Source organism: Hemicordylus capensis, chromosome 11 (genome assembly GCF_027244095.1).
Source record: "Hemicordylus capensis ecotype Gifberg chromosome 11, rHemCap1.1.pri, whole genome shotgun sequence".
Taxonomy (NCBI): domain Eukaryota; kingdom Metazoa; phylum Chordata; class Lepidosauria; order Squamata; family Cordylidae; genus Hemicordylus; species Hemicordylus capensis.
The window spans coordinates 13,995,490-14,016,562 of record NC_069667.1 but is presented as its reverse complement, the minus strand read 5'-3'; the positions used below and the strand labels follow the sequence as shown (position 1 = coordinate 14,016,562).

The window sequence follows — 21,073 nt, the reverse complement described above, 5'->3', positions numbered from 1 at the left end:
ACCTTTGTGGATTGGGTGAAGGGTGCCACCCCCACCCCAGTCAGAGGATACCCCAGGAATCCAGTCAGAGATGCTAAGATGAGGTTTCCATTCCGCATGCTGATGAACTTAGATTTGAACTGAGCACCTTAGTTATAGAACCATCACTTAGACCAGGAAGGGAAAAGGTGGCTGGTCAGAATTCATCTGCTTGCTTTCTGGGGTGACAGACAGACACTCAGAGAGGGGCTCCAGTGAGGAAACAGCCAACAGGAAAGACATGCTCTTGCTCCTTTTTAGGTCACATCCTTGCATGCTTCTAAGACATGCTCTTGCACGCTTCTAAGACATGCTCTTGCACCCTTTTAAGCTGCCAGGGTTAGAAATCGGAGCTAATATAGATTGGTGTCTGGGGTAGTTTTTTGCCCAGAAGTGGGAAGAAGTTGTTCATCTCCCATACAGTCCATTTTCCACTTAGCACATCAGCCCCCACCCCCATTCCCCTGGCAGCATTCTCAGTGCAGGCGTGCAGAGGATGCAGATAAATAAGATGAGACAGAGGAGCCATTGTGGCGAGTGATCAAGGCCCTTTCTCTTGCTGTGGGGATTCCTCTGCTTGGGATTTCCATCAGTGGTGTAGTGCTGCATGGAAGGGCAGGGACACAGTCCCAGTATTTTTTTCCGCTCTCTGGGGTCTCAGCAGGGACGCAAAGCCCTTGGCTTTCTGCATGGGAATAATGTGCGGTATTACCTGCACTGACTGACAGCGGCTCTCCTTGGTTTCAGCAGGAGTCTTTCCCAGCCCTTTCTGGTGATGCTGCCAGGGATTCAACTTGGAACCGTCAGCATGCAAATCCTACAATGGACTAGAGTCAGGGGATCCTAAAATGAATGTCAGGGAATGCCCACTGAGATGCACTAGTATCCTTCCAAATGGCCGTGGAATGCATTGAATTTCCGAATGACTATTCCCACGATCACTGGAAAGCAGGCTAAGGGATCTTAGCCTGCTTTCCAGGGATTGTGAGAGCCACTGGGCTCACAGGCGAACCTGGTGCTCCCAAGGTGGCTAGCCTGCCTAATCCCCCCTCCCTTTAAATGAGGTTAACGGAGCATGGCATGCGGCGACACATGTGTAGACCCCTGACCAAGAGGCTGCAAGCAGCCTCCCAGGCTCAGGGATCTCTCCAGGACGCCCCGCACACTCACGTGGGGCATCCTGGAACTTCCGGGGGCCACATGGCCCCCAATCCCCATAGCCTCCGCCGGCTCTATGATGGAGCTGGCAGTCACAGAGCTAAGCCCGCTCTCCCCGCTGACCCAGAAGACGTTCTTCTCACCAAACGTGAAAAGAGCTTCCATGCATTCCTATGGCCATTTGGAAGGAACCAGTGCATCTCAGTGGGCGTTCCCGGTCATTCGTTCTAGTACATTCCTTAGAATCTACATGATCCTTGAGTTCTTGTAACAGAACACACACACACACACCCCGCATTATTGCATCTATCTGAGGGGATGGCCATTGGGATGGGCATGGGGGGTATGGCTGTCAGGGTGGGTGTGGCTATGGGGGCTGTCATGGAGAGTGCCTGCACTTCTGAATTTGTGACTACATCGCTGATTTCCATTCTCCCTGAACTCCACAAGGAAGAAATCCCTGCAGCCTTTCCTAGGATGTGGAAAACACCAGGACCACCAATTCCGACCCCCTCTCTGCACCTCAACTCTCAGTCCAGGTAGAGGGTTGATGGACTCTGGAATGGAAACAGATTTTGTGGGCTCATGTTGCTCACCCCCCAAAAAGAGTATACTATTATTTCAGGTTTTGTTTTTTGATGCTACTACTTATGTAGTAGTCATTTACAGTGGTCCCTCGACTTACAAACTACTCGACATAAGTATTTTTCGAGTTACAAACGGCAGTTTTAGATCCGGTTTTAGATGCGTTTTTTTCGACTTACAAATTTTTAGATGGGGTTTCCTCGACTTACAAATTTTTAGATGGGGTTTCCTCGACTTACAAATTTTACATGCGGTTTCCTTGACTTGCCTGCCTGTTTACTGCCTGTTTATTCTTGAAAAGAAATGTTCCTGTGCAGTTTGCAAGCCTTACTGGGGGTCTGGGTCTTTTTTCTAGGCTCCGGAACGCATTAATCCGTTCCCAATGCATTCCTATGGGAAACCGCTTTTCGACTTACGAATTTTTCGACTTACAAATGTGCATTCGGAACGGATTAATTTCGTAAGTAGAGGGACCACTGTATCACAATCAAAGATCAGATACAAAGATCAGGTGCTGTTGTAACCCCCCCCCCCCCGCTGCAAAAAAAGTACCGTATTAAAATTAAATCTAACTACCACAAAAAGAAGACTTCACAACACCTAATCATGGCTATTAGGTAAATTGGTCAAACTGGTTGTTAACTGCTGTTGAATCTTGACACACAAAATTTTGCCACAGTGTAAGTGATTACAGGATTCTTATCTGACAGGAGGAGCATAACATAAAATTCATCCTCTCAACCGGGAAAGTTAAGTAATAAAAGAATTAAAAATCTATTTTGGCAATCCTTATAAAAAGAACAGTATAACTAAACAATTTGAACTGACTCAGTCACACCTCCACCACAAGGGCAGGTTCTGTTAGCTAGTGGAATTTGCTTATCTATTAAATATTTTTGAGAATTTATTGGTTTGTACAAAATAAAATTATACTTCTTTTCTAGCAGTGCAATCTACACAAAATGACTTTGCCAAGTCAACGTCAGGCCTCACCTATTAGTATCTTATATTTCTTGAAACTGCAGCCCAAGGCATCTTGCAAAAACAAAAACAAACAAAGGCAAAAAGCAGTTTTAAAAGTTTTAACCAAACACCAATCAAGAAGAAAGTAAAAAAGGAGAAGGGATCTCTAAAGACTGCTTGGTTTCTTTCTGTTTGTAGCTGAATGATTCTTTGCCCTTGTGTACATTTGGTGATTCTGATTCAGGCTTGTAATTTCCCTCTCTGGGTTTGTTATTTTATTAAATATTATTGTGCTGAGTGTAGTGGTTTATTGTTTATTGCGTATGTTATCAGCCACCTTGGAGGTCCCTTATGGGGCGGAATGGCAAGATATAAATAAATACCACGAAATAACCCTGAAGTGCCCTGCAGCAGAGCCTCTGAGCTGTAACCTGTAAGAAAGTCCTTGCACTCAGGGAGTGGGAAGCTCTAGCCGCTATGCTATGCAACTCCCTTCAGTTTGTGTTTAGCAAAAGATTACAAGCAAAGCCTTGGAGCTTTACCACGGGTTTAATGCGAGGCTTTACTGCAGTTCAAAGTTGCCCCCCACCCAAAGACTCAAAAAGTGGATTTTTTAAATTCCAGATATAAATCAGGCTACACTCTAATGCGCGATGAAAAACCCAGATTGTCTGTGAAGTGCTCCCTGATAGCTTGCAGGGACTTTGGGGTAAATTTGGCTGATATGTGAACACACACACCTGCCCCCACCCGCTCCATTCTGGAGGAATGCAAGCTAAAAGCTGGGTGTGAAAAGCTTCTTGGAAGGCCTTGCACAGCTTTGCAGTGAATGGCCGGGCCCTGCCCCCAGCAGTGCCTGGGAAAGCTAACTGGAGAGAAGGAGAAGTCCGTTTGCTGGTGGATCTTGGAGAACTCGCTATGCAATATGCCTGGACTCCTGAAGTAGACCACAAGAATCTGATAATTCAGGCTAATTAACTTTCCTTGTTGTATTTTGGTTTAATGTGTGGTATTGTGACTTCTAGGAACATAGGAAGCTGCCATATACTGAGTCAGACCATTGGTCTACCTAGCTCAGGATTGTCTTCACAGACTGGTAGCAGCTTCTCCAAGGTTGCAGGCAGGAATCTCTCTCAGCCCTATCTTAGAGAAGCCAGGGAGGGAACTTGAAACTTTCTGCTCTTCCCAGAGCGGCTCCTTCCTCTGAGAGGAAAATGTTACAGTCCTCATACTTCTAGTCTCCCATTCATATGCAACCAGGGTGGACCCTGCTTAGCTAAGGGGACAAGTCATGCTTGCTACCACAAGACCACTTCTCTCCCCCACCCTCCTTTTCAAACCCAGGCCCTTTCCTCTTTGCATTTTGATTTTGTAATATGCAAGGGTGTGCAAACATGGCCCTCCAACTAATGCCGAACTACAGCTCCCATGGTTTTCCCTTTCAAGGTGTGCACCTGTGCACATGCTCACACACCTTTAATGTCTGCTCAGTTAATTTTAGATTCCGCTCAGGTTGAATCAGAAAGGTCCCACTCTGAATGCACACGTGCACACATACTGCTTTGATACTGCCGCCCAGAATAAAACTGATTCTGCACACAGACGACAAAAAAAATTGGGAGGACCCTGCAGCCCCACCCCCTTGGTCTAGTGTGCCTTATCCTAAAATTCTCCATGGCCTAGCTGTTTGGGGCACATTGATGTAAAAAGGAGGTAGCTCTGGGGCTAGCCACCCTACCCTGTCCGGAGGGTCATTCCATAACCCTTCCTCCATTTGTGCCCCCAGGACTACACCATCACCATGTATTTCCAGCAGAGCTGGCGAGACAAGCGCCTGGCGTACAGCGACCTGCCCCTGAACCTCACCCTGGATAACCGCGTGGCTGACCAGCTGTGGCTGCCGGACACCTACTTCCTGAACGACAAGAAGTCGTTCCTGCATGGAGTGACGGTGAAGAACCGGATGATCCGGCTCCACCCGGATGGAACCGTCCTATATGGCCTGAGGTGAGTCTGGAATGGCAGATGCTCATTGGCCGTGGAAGCTCAGGCAGCCCTGGCTGGAGGATTTTCCCTGCTGCTGATGTGATTTATTTATTTATCTCTATTTCTATTTCATTCATTCATTCATTCATTCAATTTCTATACCACCCTTCCAAAAATGGCTCAGGGCAGTTTACACAGAGAAATAATAAATAAATAAGATGGATCCCTGACCCCAAAGGGCTCACATTCTAAAAAGAAACATAAGAGCCAGCGTGGTGTCATGGTTAGAGTGCTGGACTGGGACCGGGGAGACCCGAGTTCAAATCCCCATTCAGCCATGAGACTTGCTGGGTGACTCTGGGCCAGTCACTTCTCTCTCAGCCTAACCTACTTCACAGGGTTGTTGTGAAAGAGAAACTCAAGTATGTAGTACACCGCTCTGGGCTCCTTGGGGGAAGAGCAGGATATAAATGTAAAATAAATAAATAAATAAATAAATAAATAAGATCGACACCAGCTTTTAGCAGTCACTGGAAGTACTGTGCTGGGGGTGGATAGGGCCATAAATAAATATGTTTTATTTAACCAACTAAGCTACAGTGTAGGGCCTCGCGTTACGAGGGGCCTCAGAATACAGAAGGGACTAGATTTTTCATTTTACATAACTGGTTGAAAAATAACAGAAAAAGTGGGGGGCAGGGGGAATGCTAAAACAGGCATTATCATTCTGATAAGACAAAATATACTTCTGTGGTTAAATAATTATTTATAATATTGAGTGTATAAATTTGCGGAGAAGTAACTATAAGTTATATTGAAATTTCATTAGATCAGAGACCAGTTGAGACCCACTTCCACCATCATGGTTACATCACAGCTGTAACCGTGAGCAGCGTGGCAAGGGCTTCTGACCCCTTTTGTAATGCTATGGGGCCCTTTAAGCTTGATATAGTTTAGGGCCTCAGCATGTCATAATCTGGCCCTGTGTGGTTGCATTAATTTATTGCACTTGCTAGTATTTTCCCAGCAGATTGTTGCAATAGTCTAAGCTGAGTTTGGACAGCTTGTCCTGCCCCCAAAGGCAGTCTTGGATGGCATTTCAGAATGTAACGTTGGCTTCTTAACTGCCATGGATGAAAACAAGCCTCCTCCCAAGTAGTCCTAGAAATAGTTAGTGGGTTTGCAGTTACAACTTGTGACCTCAGTGCCCATTTGCATGGACACCAAGACGCTGGGCACAAAATCATGACCCAGATCTCTGTTGGCTGGTGACACCTCAGCTCTTCTGCAGTCCTGAAGCAGACCAGAACTGTGGTACGGAGGGCCCCTCTGCTGCTAGAGTCCAACACTGGTCTGCAGTGTTCCCTCCAACCGGGATTCCCGGATGCTGCTGACTACAACTCCCGTCATCCCCAGCCAAAGGCCATTTCAGCTGGGGATGCTGAGAGTTGTAGTCAACAACATTTGGGAATCCCTGTTAGAGGGAACACTGCTGGTCTGTAGAGTTGCGCCATTTCCTGATCCCATATTGGAAGGCTGACTTTTGCCCACACGGTTGTACAAATGCTGGGGCCATGATTGTATAGGCCGTGGTTTGGCTGGATCATTGTCGTCATGCTCCTTTCTTTTAAAACCGGCTGATGGGAATTATTGAGTAGTGGTTTGTGGTCATGCTGGTCTGCGAAAGGGGTCTCTTTGATCTCTGGAGTTCATACAGTGGATTTGTGCGAAGATCCAGAGTGGAGGAGAGGAGAGTCTTGCCTCTGTGCGGTGGAAGAACATTTCCCCTTTCCAAACCCACAACTGCTCTGCAGGCAAAGAGGGTAGTTGCAGCTGTAGCTTTGCAAAGATAAATAATTCCAAGCACATTTCTCAGCCAGCAGGAGAGAAAAAATGGCTCGGGAATGAAACACAAGGTGTAAATGCTTCCTCAGATGCCCTGAAAGAAGTCCAGGTTTCCTTTTTCTGGAACAGCAGGAGTGTCTAGCATGTGAGAGCCGTAGACTGGGGGAATGCAGGCTATGAGTGGGCAATGGAGGAAAAGGGGTTGGCGGGCAGTGGAGGGGCAGGTGTTGTGGCTGCCGACACTGGCTTTGAGAGCAGCCTCCCCAACCCACGCCCTTCAAGCAGCCGACACAGTGCGGTATGTGGAGGCTGTGGGTCCAGAGCAATGTGTCACCCCCTGGTGGGATCTGTGTGATTGCTGGGAGCAGGGGAAGGAACGCAGGGTGGGGAAGGAAGGAACGCATCACATCTTTTGATAGGTACAGATCAGTGTTCCCTCAAACAGGGATTCCCAGATGTTGTTGACTACAACTCCCAGGATCCCCAAGCAAAAGCCACTGCAGCTGGGGATTCTGAGAGTTGTAGTCAACAACATCTGGGAATCTCTGTTCGAGGGAACATTGGTACAGATGCCAACTTCTGAGGCTCCCAATGGTGGTGGTGGTGGTGGTGGGGGAGTTTGTGGGGAATGCCTGGCAAATCAGCCCAAGGGTGACTGAATCAGCTTTCTGTTGGTGGCCAGGGAGCGGGGCAGAGAGCTTCAGGGCCTTGACTAGTTCCCTGCCCCACCCGCTGACACCAGCAGTAGCAGAAGCGAGGCAAAACATTCCCTCATGTGTAATGGGTCTAGGTTGGGGAATCTGGCTTTCTTTGAACCCAGCAGGGCAAGGGCTCCCCATTCTGTTTCCCTTTCTTATCACCTCAGCACACCCTGACACCCACAGATCCCTCCCAGTCCGGAAGCCTGTTGACTGGGCTGCTTGAAAACAGAACCCTCTGGAGCAGGGATTCTCAACGTTGGGTCCCCAGATGTGATTGGACTTCAACTCCCATAACCCCCAGCCCCAGTGGCCTTTGGTTGGGGATTATGGGAGTCCAATAACATCTGGGGGCCCAACGTTGAGAATCCCTGCGGAGGGCTCTCAGCTGCTGTGCAGGGCCTTCCTTGAGTGGCCCTCTTCAGCCTGCTGTGTGAGCAGCTCTGAAGAAGCATTTGCTCTCATGGGGGTAAGCCTGGGACAGATGGAGGCTGGCCAGGCCAGTCCCTCAAAGGAGCAGCTGCTGTTGTCCCGATGGCGTGGGATGAGGCAAGGCCTGCAGTGGGCTTTAAGAGCTTGGAAGGAACTATCCAGACTAGGAAGGTCTGTTCCCTTCCTGTTATGCATCAGAAGGGAACAGGTCTTCAAAGACAAGAGTGCTCCACCCCTCGACTAGTCAAGCCACCTCCAAATGGGCTCAGCCAGCCACAGCCCTGGTCTTGGGTGTCCTGGCATACTCCGCCTTGCACTGGCTTGCCTCTCCAGCTCTTCTTCTGCACTTGGCCTTTCGGGTTTGATCCTTCCCTCTCGCTGGTGTTGTCCTCACACGTCTTCTCTCTGCACATCCTCGTCACAGCCTCTCCCCACCCACCTCTGACATCCCAGGGCTGACCGCCACCCCTTCTTCCAAACTGGGGTGCCAAGAGCCAACCTGGCCAGGAAGCTAAAGTGCCTGAACATAAACCTCTGGTCAGACTCTGAGGACTTTCTGATGGGTCAGACTGACTCCAGGGCTGCTTGCTGGAGCCCAGCCGGCTTCCCCAAGACCCACGTCTAGGAAACACAGCAAGCAGCTCCATTTGGGAGCCTGGGGTGCAGGTCTGTCTCTGTACCAATCCCAGGAAAGGCAAAGTACCTTAGGACATTCCTCTTCCTAAACCCAGCTCCTTCCATTCATCTTCCAGCCCCGAGCAGTGCAGGCAGTGAGCTGATCTTCCTGGCAATCTCTCTTTCTCCCCCTCCATCGTGGCATTTGTCCCTCTGGCTGTCTGCAGAGTGCAGGACCATGTTCACAGGCACTGCTGTATTAGTGACTCCACCATCACCACAGCCCTGGGAAACTGCTGGTCAGATCCCCTTCCAGATTTCATTAAGGCCATGGGACTATCCAGAGAAGAGGAACATAGAAAGCTGCCATATAGAGCCCCTGGTGGCGCAGTGGTAAAACTGCCGCTCTGTAACCAGAAGGTTACAAGTTCGATCCTGACCAGGGGCTCAAGGTTGACTCAGCCTTCCATCCTTCCGAGGTCGGTAAAATGAGTACCCAGAATGTTGGGGGCAATATGCTAAAATCATTGTAAACCGCTTAGAGAGCTTCCAGCTATAGAGCGGTATATAAATGTAAGTGCTATTGCTATTGCTATTGCTATATACTGAATCAGACCATTGGTCCATCTAGCCCAGTATTGTCTTCACAGACTGGCAGCAGTTCCTCCAAGGTTGCAGGCAGGAATCTCTCTCAGCCCTATCTTGGAGATGCTGCCAGGGAGGGAACTTGGGACCTTCTGCTCTTCCCAGAGCGGCTCCATCCCCTGAGGGGAATATCTTCCAGTGCTCACACTTCTAGTCTCCCATTCAAATGCAACCAGGGTGGACCCTGCTTAGCTCAGGGGACAAGTCATGCTTGCTCCCACAAGACCAGCTCTCCTCTCCTCTCCCCATCACGGTCTTGCTCCACAGCCCACATGCCATGTTTTCCCAGCCTCACAGGAGGCTGCTGTTGCCCAAACATCTCCATTCTGTACAGTCAGCATTGTGCAAATGAGAAAGGCAATATGATGTGTCTTTTGGTCATGTTGTTGCTTTTCAGGGGTGGGAACAGAGAGCCAGGAGTATGCAGAGCTGGAAGTGGGGGGCGGGTGGGTGCTGAGCCCTGTCACGAATCTCTGACCAAAGTACCTGTCCTAAGCCAGCTAGACCTGAGCTGGTGCGTAATGAGGCTTGCTTGGATCCAACGGTGGTGGGTGGTGGCAACGCTGCTTCTGCACTGGTCAGTGTGGTGGTGCAAAGGAGCAGAGCAGGAGATGCCCTTGGAGGGCAGGGGCTCATGAAGGACCACCCTCAGCCGCCCCAACTCTTCTCAGCAGGAACCAGAGCCCCCTCCCACTTTCTGCCTGGGGCAGCCTCCTGAATCTTCTCTATTGATGGTGCAGGTACACCTCTCCACGGCCATGGCCAGGCCCAGATACCTGTCCGCAGAGTCATCTTTCCCACTGAGCAGTGTTCCCTATCACAGGGATTCCCAGTTGTTGTTACAACTTTGTTGTAAACGGCCCAGAAACATGAGCTTGGGACGTTGTACAAATATACTGGATGGATCAATCAGTCAGTCAGTCAGTCAGTCAGTCAATCAATCAATCAATCAATCAATCAATCAATCAATACGCTCCCATCATCCCCAGCTTCAGTGGCCTTTGGCTGAGGATGATGGAAGTTGTAAATGTCATCTGGGAATCCCGATTGCAGGGAACACTGCCTCTGACACCCCACCCGGTGCATCAACCTTTTGCACCTACTATCCTAATGACCACTAGGGGCATTGAGGGTAGAGGTAGTGAGTGAGGGTCTCCTTACCTGTCACTACTCTATGACCCCAGGACTGACTCTTCAGCACTTCCTGTGTTCTGAGCCACAATCCTTCCCTTCCTCCTAGAGAGCAGATGGAAACATCTTTCTCTCTTTCCTTGCCGATTCATTATGTAGTCCTTTAGATTAGTTTCAGGTCTTTCCTATCCAAGTGTACTTAACCAATAAATACTTAGTATTAGTTCTATAAGGATCTCCATGTGTTTTCTCTAAATAGCTGCAATAACTAAACCATCCTCTGATTTACCCGGTGGGGTAAAAATTAACAGCCTCTAACAATCCCTGCTTGCAGGGTGCAGTAGGGCGTCTTCCACCACTGGAGAAGAGGTTGCAACACGTGTGTGTGTTGTGTGTTGAGCTGTGGTCATCTCTCCTGTGATGTCATGAGTGCACTAGCCAATAGGTGCTCACAGTGCTCGTCGTGGCACCACATCTCACGGAGCTTTGCAAACAAGGACAGACCCGCAATGATAGAGCAGGGTCAAGGGGAATTTCATTCTGCCAGCAACCTGAAATGGTGTGTGTTAGCACTGGCAGGACTTTCGAGCCCTAAAATCAGCCCTGGGCAAATCTGTTGGGATGTCTGGGCCCCCCATGATGGATGGCTACACTGCATCCAAAGGGCCATCACCTGGAAGGGCCTGATCAGCTCTTGCCCCAGCAGCAGGATCTGGCCCACAGATTTCTCTGCCCGCTGCAAGTGCCGGATGAAGTCTTTGACTGTGGCCTGCAGGGAGCTACCTTGCTCAGGCCGGTCGCCACTTTTCGGCGCCACGGCATCCCAGGCAAGCAAAAGGGCCCGATCCTGCTCGTACCCAATCAGACAGCCACGTCTGCGGGTGCCTCTGTAACAGAAGTCCAGCGCACCCAGTGGAGCATTACCGCGAGCAGGATGTGCCCCTCCAGAGTTCTCCAGCCTGCCCTGCAGCCACCGGGCCAGTGGAAAGGCAAGGCAGGCGCTGATCTTGGCTGGACATTGCAAAAAGAGGCTTCAGCCAGGGGCAGAGGGGGAACAGGCACAAAAGAGCTGGAAAATGTCATTTAAAACATCTTTGTATCTCACACTCGAAGGGGGAAAGAGGAGAAGGCAGTTGTGGATGCTGCTCCCCATGGGTGGAGTGTATAACGTGCACCGAACAAGCCATGTGCGGGATGAGTCACGGGCAGATCAGTCCTTCCGTCTTCCACTGCTGCAGCTCTCAGGAGGCTGGGAATGCCCTGGGAAGACGCCCTCTCTCCTGCCTGATTTCTAGGAACAGGATCCCTCCCAGCCCAGCAGGGGAGCTGGCCGGGCAGGGGGGCCCTGGGAGAGACCCCCCCCATCCTCAGAGGCCTGTGCAGTTGGCCTGGATGCCCCCCCGGCTCTGCACGCCCCTCCTGCCCGAGGCCTCCGCCCCTGGCCCCACCGCCCTTCCTTGGCAAGGGAGCATCTCCCGTACCCTGTGAGGATATCTATAAATTCCCTCCATCATTTCTCAGGGTCTATTTATAGCACATCAGGCAGGGGCAGAGGCACTCCTCAAGGCTTCCTACAACCCTCGTCACAGACAGCAGAGAGATAAATTTAGCACGCAGAGGCTCTTAAAGAGACAGCCGCTTGGCCAGACCCGCTCCCCCCCCATCTTGCCTTCATCTTCTCTGCCTGCCCTCCCTTGTGCCCCCCCCTCCCCACTGCATCTCCCTCCTTCCTCCCCCTCTCTCCAGGGCTCAGGGGATAACAAAGCTTTCCCCGTTAACAGTTGGCTGGTTATGCCTGCCTCATCAAATGTGCCTCTTGATTAATGCATTCTGGGCAGTAAATGGGAATGAGTGGACCCAGGCTGAGGAGGCATGTGTGTGCGGGGGGCAGGGAGGACGACAGGGCTGGGCAACGGGGCTTGTCTGAGTTCTTCTGCCGGCCCTCCCAGTCCCTCTTGACACCCCTGTGGCACAGCCCCACAGCTGCCCCCTTTCTTCAGCCATGGGTGATTTCAACGCAATGCAGCTCCTACCCAGAATGGCGAGGGGCTCCCAGTTTCCATCGTCTTGGTGACTGGATGAGGCAGGGGGCAGAGCTGAGAAGAGACCCCCCCCTTCTCTCTCTCACCAATGATGGGGTGATGCCGCCATGGGGTGATGCCGCCATTCCAGGCTCCCTGCTACCAGGTGATGCCATCTGCACGTGACATCAGACACCCCCACCCAGGGGCGTAACTATAATAGGGCAAGGGGAGACAATTGTCTGGGGGCCCACCGCCTTGGGGGGGCCCCCCAGAGGCAAGTCACATGACTTACTCCCCAGGCCACGCACCCGCCCGGGCTTTCTTCAGTTGGAGTCATCCTCCGAAATTGATGTGAGTGTTGAGACCTGGAGCTACCAGAACAGCAAGTCTTTCTCTAGTACCGTTAAATGACTTGCATCGTCCACAAGTTACAAAACCTTTTAAAAATAATTTAGGATGATGTTCTGTTGTGGGACATAGAAGATACACACACACACACACACACACACACACACACACACACACACACACACACGGGGGCCATTTTAAAATCTTGTCTCTGGGCCCACTCCAACCTTGCTATGCCCCTGCCCCCACCCCATCAGACTCCAAGGCTGTGGGGAGGCAGAACATTTCCAGAAGAGGGGGAGTGGCAGTCTGGTAGCCCCATTGCTGCTGCCCACTGCATAGAGGCCCTTTCCCCCTTTCCTGCTGAGGCCTCAAGGGGAATTGGCTTTTCAGTTGTCGCGCCTGCCCCTCTTCCCAGAAGTGTTTTCAGCCAATCTGTGTTTTCAGAGCTGCACCGACACACCCAACCCAACACCGACACTGTGCTGAGCATCGCTTCAGATCCGCTCCTGCTCCACCTCTGTGTGAATGCAAAGTGCAGCCATCAGGCAGAGCGCTCGCTTCCAACCGCCCGGGTTAGCCAGGCCTCACATGCAAGCTCACCAGTGTTCCCTCTCACAGGGATTCCCAGATGTTGTTGACTACATCTCCCAGAATCCCCAAGGAAAAGCCATTGTAGCTGGGGATTCTGGGAGTTGTAGTCAACAACATCTGGGCACCCCTGTTAGAGGGGACACTGATGCTGACCACTGTTTTTCTCCTCTCAGCTGTCAGCAGCTGTGACCGGGTGCAGTTTATTCTTTGGCTTATGCTAAAGGGCTATTCTCTGGACACATCCTGTAGACTAGGGATTCTCAACGTTGGGTCCCCAGCTGTTATTGGACCATCTCCCATAATCCCCAGCCCCAGTGGCCTTTGGTTGGGGATTATGGGAGCTGAAGTCCAATAACATCTGGGGACCCAACGTAGAGAATCCCTGCTATAGACAAACATCCTTCCCAACTTTGGGAGCTGTGGGAACTTGTGTGTGAATTAAAGGTTTGGTCAGAGCAGGCGGGGTGGGGGGTAGGGGAATGATTGTGTGGGAGGCAGCCACAGGCAGAACTCGGCAGTATGGCCCTGCCCGTCACTGTTACCCAACATATGACCAAGGTAGGAGGAAATGGCTGAGTTTCAGTCATATACATGACTGAAAATCAGGAGCGCTCACAACTCTAGGATGCTTGTCCTATCCAGTTAACAGTTATGAGAACAGCCCTTGTGTCTAAGCATAGCCAGCATAGTGTAGTGGTTAGAGTGTTGGACTAGGAACAGGAGGAACCGAGTTCGAATCCCCATTCAACCATGAAACTCACTGGGTGACTCTGGGCCAGTCATATATCTCTCAGCATAACCTACCTCACAGGGTTGTTGTGAGGATAAAAATAACTATGTATACCACTCTGAGGTCCTCGGAGGAAGAGCTGGATATAACATACATGCATACATACAGCGGACAAGCACTTCCAAAGCATACAACATAGTTTTTAAGGATAGAGTATAAAGCCCATCCAAAATACTGTTTAAAACACATAAGCACAGCAGCACAAGATCAAATGCCTCAACATCAGCTCAGCAGCTTGGAAGCCTGCCAGCTTCCCAAAGGCCTTCTCAAAACACATGAGGCTTAGAAGGGAGACACAGGAATGAGCCCCACAGGTGGGAAGGTCAGTCCACAACCACTGGAGCAACCCCCAAGAAGGCCGACTCCTCGGAGAGGGCCTGAAGCAGCTCCACTCACCCGCAGTGTCGGAAGCTGAACGGCACCCAAAAGTGCTGGGTGGGGGGCAGTAGAGAGAAGCCCTATTCACACATCAGTTTTCTCCTCATAATCCTGTGCCCAGAGGGATTATGTGTAGAAAAAAGTTGGCATGCAAGAGCCAACTGAGCTTAGCTAGAGATTAGAGGGTAATGGACAAGGAAGGCCTTCCACAGCAGACCAATGCCAAGCTGGGCTTCTGTACCTCAAAAGGACTAAATGGGGTGAGATGGTGGAAGCCACGGCCCTTGTTTGTGAGGGGGAATCTCACCTGCACCTCAGAAGGGATGTCGAGGAGAGCTTCTGAGCCTTCCCTACCAAGGGGCCATGATCCAAGCTCCGCTTGTCGCCAGCCCACCTTTGAGACTAGTAGTGAGCTGGACTGGGGAGGAGGTGGTGTGCCTGGGACCGTGGGGAGGAAAGGCCAGCTCCCTTCCCCTGCACTCCCCTTGAGATGTCAAAATTGGGCCCCACCCCCGGAAAGGTGGCCCATCCATGGTTCCTGCCATCACACCTCATCAGGCAGGCCCAAGGATGTTGCCAGGCTGCCATGCCCCATTGGCTGCCTGCTACTGCTTGGTATCTGGAGCAAAACCTCCAAACACACACACACCCTACCCTGATGGAATGGGGTGAGCCAGCCTGGCTTGCAGCAGAGGAGTCTTACTGTTGAGTCTCTTGTTCTTGAGATAGGTAGCTGACATTTTGTGCCTGGTCAACAAGCGCAGAGGAGCACAGAACCTCCAAGACCTGGTGTCTTTTCACACTTGGCTTTTAGTTTGCATCTTCAGGAGAGGAGAGCTGCATCACCCAGGAGAGGAGAGCTGGTCTTGTGGTAGCAAGCATGACTTGTCCCCTTAGCTAAACAGGGTCTGCCCTGGTTGCATCTGAATGGGAGACTTGATGTGTGAGCACTGTAAGAGATTCCCCTCAGGGGATGGAGCCGCTCTGGGAAGAGCAGAAGGTTCCGAATTCCCTCCCTGGCTTCTCCAAGATAGGGCTGAGAGAGATTCCTGCCTGCAACCTTGGAGAAGCCGCTGCCAGTCTGTGAAGACAATACTGAGTTAGATAGACCAGTGGTCTGATTCAGTATATGGCAGTTTCCTATGTTCCTGTCTTCTCCAGAATGGAGGTGTGCATTCATATACCAGTCAAATTTACCCTAGTCCCTGCAAGCTATCGGGGAGCACTTCACACACAATTTTTCATCACTCGTTAGCTTGATTTATATCTGGGTTTTTTTTTAAAAAACCCAATTTTGTGTCAGTTTGGGGGGGCAACTTCGAATTTGCAGTATAGTTTCGCAGAAAACCCATGGTAAAGCCTGTTGTCTAGGAAAGCTCCTCATGTTTCAGCTTGTGTCAGGAGCCATGGCTGGCTATTTCCACCTGGAAGTTGGGTTTTCCCTCTGCTGCTGTTGGGCGTTGCTTTCAGAGAGTAGATGGTGCTGTCGTGTTTATTTTACGGTCGTGCAATTGTTGTCGTTTTGTTGATACAGTGTCAGCCTGCCCAAGGACTCTGCAGAGAAAACCTCTTCTGGAAATTGTGGGCATTCAAAAAAGGCACAGCTGTAATGGGTTGGGGCCTGTGACGCATCAGGCCATAGTGTCATTGGCACCATCCAATAGGTGCCAGCAGAGCTCTCTCAACCTCTGTTCCCCACAGCAAGCCTTGGGAAACTGTTTCCCCTGCTAGGCTATGAATCACCAACTCTGTTAACGACCTGTATGCTAGGAAGTGCAAGGGCAGGGCACCACTGGATAGACAAAGGGAGGGTGAGAGAGAGCCTGGGGTCCCGTCTCCCCACAGAAAAAAAATGCAGGTCTCGGGAAGCTCTCACTGGGGCTAGGAAGGCTCCTGGGCACTGCTTGCTCCTGGGCGTGTCTTTCTCCATCTGCTGCACTCCTCGCTTCTCGCAGCTCCAGGCCTCCTCCCCACAGGAGGCAAAGCCTGGGACGGAGAATGGAGCTGCTCCCTGTAGGCCTGCTGGAGCGCTCCCGAGGGACTCTGAGTCTCTGTGGACTGAAACGGAGGGCTTCTTGCCGTGTGTTAGTTTGGCACTTGATGTGTGCAGCCGTGCCATTTGCCATTTTGGCATTCATGAATTCGTGATTTGGTATTCCTGAATTTGTAATTCGCTCCTCTGTATTGGTGAATTGGGGATTATATAACTTGTTTATGTAACTTATGGTTGGTGATTGGTGGGTCACAGTAGCATGTGGGGGAAAGTCCATGCCTGGATTTTAGGGAATCTATGGAAGTTCGTTTCTGGAAGCCAAATGCTCAGCTAGATGCAATTTCTCAGTCAGATTTGAAAATGCCTGTTTTGCTTCAGCCCACATAATTGAACTGACTCTCTGCTAATCAGCCCAGAAGAGCTGCACCGGGTGCATTTTTTCTTTTATAGATCTGTTTTCTTCCGACCTCCCTCCGCATCGTCATCAACACAAACGTCGCTCTTCCCACTCTTTCCCACATGCACGCTCTCTCTCAGAAGAAGATGAGCACTTTCCCTCCGCCCCACACCCCTTAATAGAGATACAGGCGGGCTGCAGTGAGTCACGAATGATTTAAGCTGTGGAGTTGATGCTGAGATGCGCGAGCAGCGGCCCTTCCATCCTCCCTACTCACACTCTTTTCCCACAGCCTCTTTCTCTGGTTGTCATAGCAACAGCAGCCCCTCATGCTGACTTGTCTTCCTTTCTTTTTCTTTTCCAGAATCACCACCACAGCTGCATGCATGATGGACCTGAGGAGATACCCTCTGGACCAGCAAAACTGCACCTTGGAGATTGAGAGCTGTGCGTACCTCTGGGCCTGGCCGGCCTGGGGCCTCTGGGGCCACTTTGGTGGGCTTGGAGGGACCCAGGTGGGAGGGAATGGAGGCCCCCTCTCCATCTGGAAAGGGAAATAGACTCCTTCATTGCATTCTCCACCCCCCCTGGTAATCTGCCTGAGCCTCTCCCTCTTCGTGCTGAGCCCCCAGCAGAACTGGCCGTGTCTGTGCCCATTTTTCTTTGCCATTGTTACCAGCTAACTAACGTTCGTAACCAAACACAGCACCTGTTTGCCCGCAGTAAGATCTTCACATCCCAAGCAGATTTCAACCACGGGATTTCCTCAGTATCGGCTTATTGGGTTCAAAATTCACGAAGCTGACTCGGGGGGGAAATGTTTTGGTTTTCCTCTTGGCCAGCTGGTCACAGGTCCCCCGCATCCCAAACCAGTACAAGGCCAAGGCCTCTTGCAATTCCCCTGTGTCTTCCTGACTCATAGGAACCTAGGAAGCTGCCTTCTACCGAGTCAGACCCTTGGTCCATCTAGCTCAGTATTGTCTTCAGAGACTGTCAGAAGCTTCTCCAAGGTTGCAGGCAGGAATCTCTCCCAGCCCAATCCTGGAGATGCTGCCAGGGAGGGCACTTGGAACCTTCTGCATGCAAGCAGGCAGGAGCTCCTCCCAGAGCAGCCCCCTCCCCTAAGGGGAATATCTTACAGTGCTCATACATGTCGTCTCCCATTCACATGCAACCAGGGTGGACCCTGCTTAGCAAAGGGGACAATTCATGCTTGCTACCAGTCAGGAGAGTGTTCAGAGGATGGAGAGGAGAGCTGGTTTTGTGGTGAATTGTCCCCTTTGCTAAGCAGGGTCTGCCCTGGTTTGCATTTGGATGAGTGACTCCATGTAAGGGCTGCAAGATATTCCCTTTGGGGATAAGGCGGTGGCTCAGTGGCAGATCATCTGCATCCGCAGAAGGTCCCAGGTTCAATCCCTGGCAGCATTCCCAGGTTGGGCTGGGAAAGACCCTTGCCTAAAACCCTGGAGAGCTGCTGCCAGTCAGTGTGGACAGTCCTGAGCGAAATGGACCAATGCTCTGAGCCAGTATAAGACAACTTCTTACGTTCCTAGAATTCCTGCAACTGCTATCCCTGATGTCTCCATTCATGCCCTGGGGCATCCCCTCCTGCTGCTCCTCAGACGGGCTGACTCTGGCAGGTGGTTCTGCTCTACCCCACTTTGCATCAGGCCTCCCAATTCGGATGCTCCCCACCCTCTGTCCTGGCCAGCTCAACAGATGCCAAACCTCTGGGCTGGTGGGCAGTCTGCAGAAGGGTGTCATATGGGTGCAGGAACTGTGTCTCTTGGGCTTCGTCCTGAGTGTGCTGCCCTCCCTCTTGCTCTCTCACTCTCTGTTCAGATGGCTACACAGTCGATGACATTGTCTTCTTCTGGCAAGGGAACGACTCAGCCGTGACTGGGATAAAGGTGCTGGAGCTACCCCAGTTCACCATCATTGACACGAGGCTGAACACCAGAGAAGTTGTCTTCACTACAGGTGCGGGGTGGGGTGGCTCCCTCTTCCAGCCAACGGACGTTTGCCACTTTCTTAAGCCTTGAGGAGGCTCCGAGGGCCCGGCATGGCTGCCAAGCTGGTGACACCCACTCTTGTAATATCCTGGTGGGCTATTTCTCATAGCCATAGCCTTCTGGGAGGGGGCTCATTCTGTGGTGGGCTTGAATTCCCTGCCGCTCCCAAGGACATGCAGGCCCCAGCAGGAGCAGTTTCCTGAAGGGCTCCCCTTCTTCTTCCTCCTCCTCTGAGTTTTTAATGGGTTAGTCTCCTGGCTCCTTTGCCTACATGGAGGAGCCCCGGTTTAAAGAACGAATGTCTTGGTTTCTGTATCAGTCTTGGAGTGGCTGTGCTACAACAGCTTCCCCAAAGTGTGTGGGGAAGGCACTCTGAGCCTCCCTTCCAATGATCTGGAGGGGCTAAGAGAGGCGGGCTGCTGACTGCAGCGGGTGACCGTCGCCTACGAGGGGAGAGTCTGTGAGGAGGTTGCAGGAGTGACAGCAGAAGAAGACTGGAGTGTGAATTGGGAAACCCTATAAACAGTTGTTTCCCATTTCCAGCTTTTTATGATGAGCTGTTATTTCGGAAGAATCATCTTCCTTCAGAGTGTATCGGTCATGCCTTTTGTGCTGTCACATCTAACAGCCGTTTCCTGAGTTTTCTCCTTTTCTAGCTGTTCCTTTTGCAAAATCAAGAACTTCTGTATGTTGATTACTGTATATCATCGTTTGGGTTCCTTACTTTAGTATAGATGGCATCTGCTTTCAGCTCAGCAAAATAGCCATTTGCTTTCAGAGAGGCAGTTCTGGGAAGGCGAAAGGAGTTGCCTCTGTGCCTTTTGACACAGCCAGTCCAATCTGGGCAGATCTGGGGTTCTTCTGGGCTGCCCTTGAACTCCTGCCGGTGCCCATGGCTCTGAGCTGGGCAGGCAGCTTAGCTTCCTTGGTCGCTTGCTCTCCTACTAGGAAAGCCCAGTTAAACCCAGTGGCTGCTCCCAGTTCAAGGGATTCCTGTATCCAGAGTTATTCTAATGTTTGCGCTTCATTCTGCTGCTTTTGCTTTCTGGTGGTGTCTTAGCATATATTTGCCAATTTGTTGTATTTACTTGTGGGATGTGTTTCATGCTATTTTCTATCAACCTGACATCTCTGATCCTATTTTAACTCTTTCTGTTCTTAAATTACTGAATTCTTATATATTCTGGATATTTTAAAAAAGAAAAGCCTTAGACCACATACCAAGTATAGTAGTATTTAGTAATTTAGCAGTAGCAGTGGCCACAAGCTTGGAAGTGAAACGATTGCTATTTCTTGAGGTCTTTTGATTCTTGGCTCCTCCTATCAATAGATGATTTGGTGAATCCCCCATCTGTTTGAAAAATGTTGCCTTTCTCCAGATGAGGACCCATTAAGGAGGATCCACCCTCCAGATGCTGAGGGTGCCAAAGATCTTGTGCTAGAACTGAGAGATTCCTAGAGAGAACCACCCAGCATTTCCTAACCGCTGTGCTGTTCTGTGGTCTCCTTGACAGGCTCATACCTCCGGTTATCCCTCAGTTTCCGGATCAAAAGAAACATTGGTTACTTTATCCTCCAGACTTACATGCCCTCCATCCTCATCACCATCCTCTCCTGGGTCTCCTTCTGGATCAACTATGACGCCTCCGCTGCCCGTGTTGCACTTGGTATGTCTTTTGCTTGCAAGGGGCTTCACTGGCCTGAGAGGGGGGCTGGGGCAGCCATCGTGCGCTACTTCTTGAGCAAGGGGAATAGATGGGAGAGTGCTTCCTCCCCCCCTGCCCCCCGCCCTGAAGTGTTGCAGTCCGTGCACTGCATCCTGGCTGCCTCCTGTCATGCATTCCCCACTGAGACGAAAGGGTGCCACCATTGGGCCCAGATGAATTTTTTGTGCAGGGTGACTCCTGAGTGTTCAGGGAAAAGACCAGATTTGCAGAAAAGGAGAGAGAGCCTTGGGAAGGCAGCTGCAAAGAGGCTGATCATGGCTATTTTGCAGTGTTCAAGGGCTGACTCAAGTGTTTCATGCCTGGATGTAACAATTTCACAGCAAGAGGCCTGAAGAAGAGCAGCTTGTCCACCAAGTGGCTCATGTGAATGGTGCAGACGTTTTGTTATCTGGATGCCATTGCACGTGCCCCACACACCCCAGTTACCACCCTGCGCCTCACACTGTCTGTTTCATGTGGCCAACAGCACAGAAGACGCTGACGCAGAGGAAACAAGGTAGCAATTTCCACTCGGAACTAAGAAACTCTGGGCTTGGAACAAAGCATCAGGCCTGCTTAATTTGCACTTTGGTTCCCTGTTCATTTAAAAGTAGGTGTTTCCTTTGGGCAGGAATAAAGACAGTGACGCACTTTGGAAACATTGATCACCTTTGAGTTTTTCTAAAATAAAAGCCGAGATCCTGCGAATGGAGAATGTGGATTAGTCTCTCCAGTGTGTTGGCTAAAGTAGTCAT

At 50.8% G+C, this 21,073-nt stretch overlaps 1 protein-coding gene across 2 annotated transcripts in view; it reads left to right on the top strand.

Moving 5' to 3' along the window:
* Positions 1-21,073, top strand: part of LOC128335294 (gamma-aminobutyric acid receptor subunit beta-4) — a 73,335-nt gene that overhangs the window by 46,444 nt on the left and 5,818 nt on the right. For both annotated transcript variants that reach the window (XM_053273306.1, XM_053273307.1), the window contains exons 4-7: positions 4,511-4,731; positions 16,965-17,047; positions 18,443-18,580; positions 20,127-20,279. In XM_053273306.1, the coding sequence (XP_053129281.1) occupies positions 4,511-4,731; positions 16,965-17,047; positions 18,443-18,580; positions 20,127-20,279 (595 nt within the window). The remainder of the gene's footprint in view (positions 1-4,510; positions 4,732-16,964; positions 17,048-18,442; positions 18,581-20,126; positions 20,280-21,073) is intronic.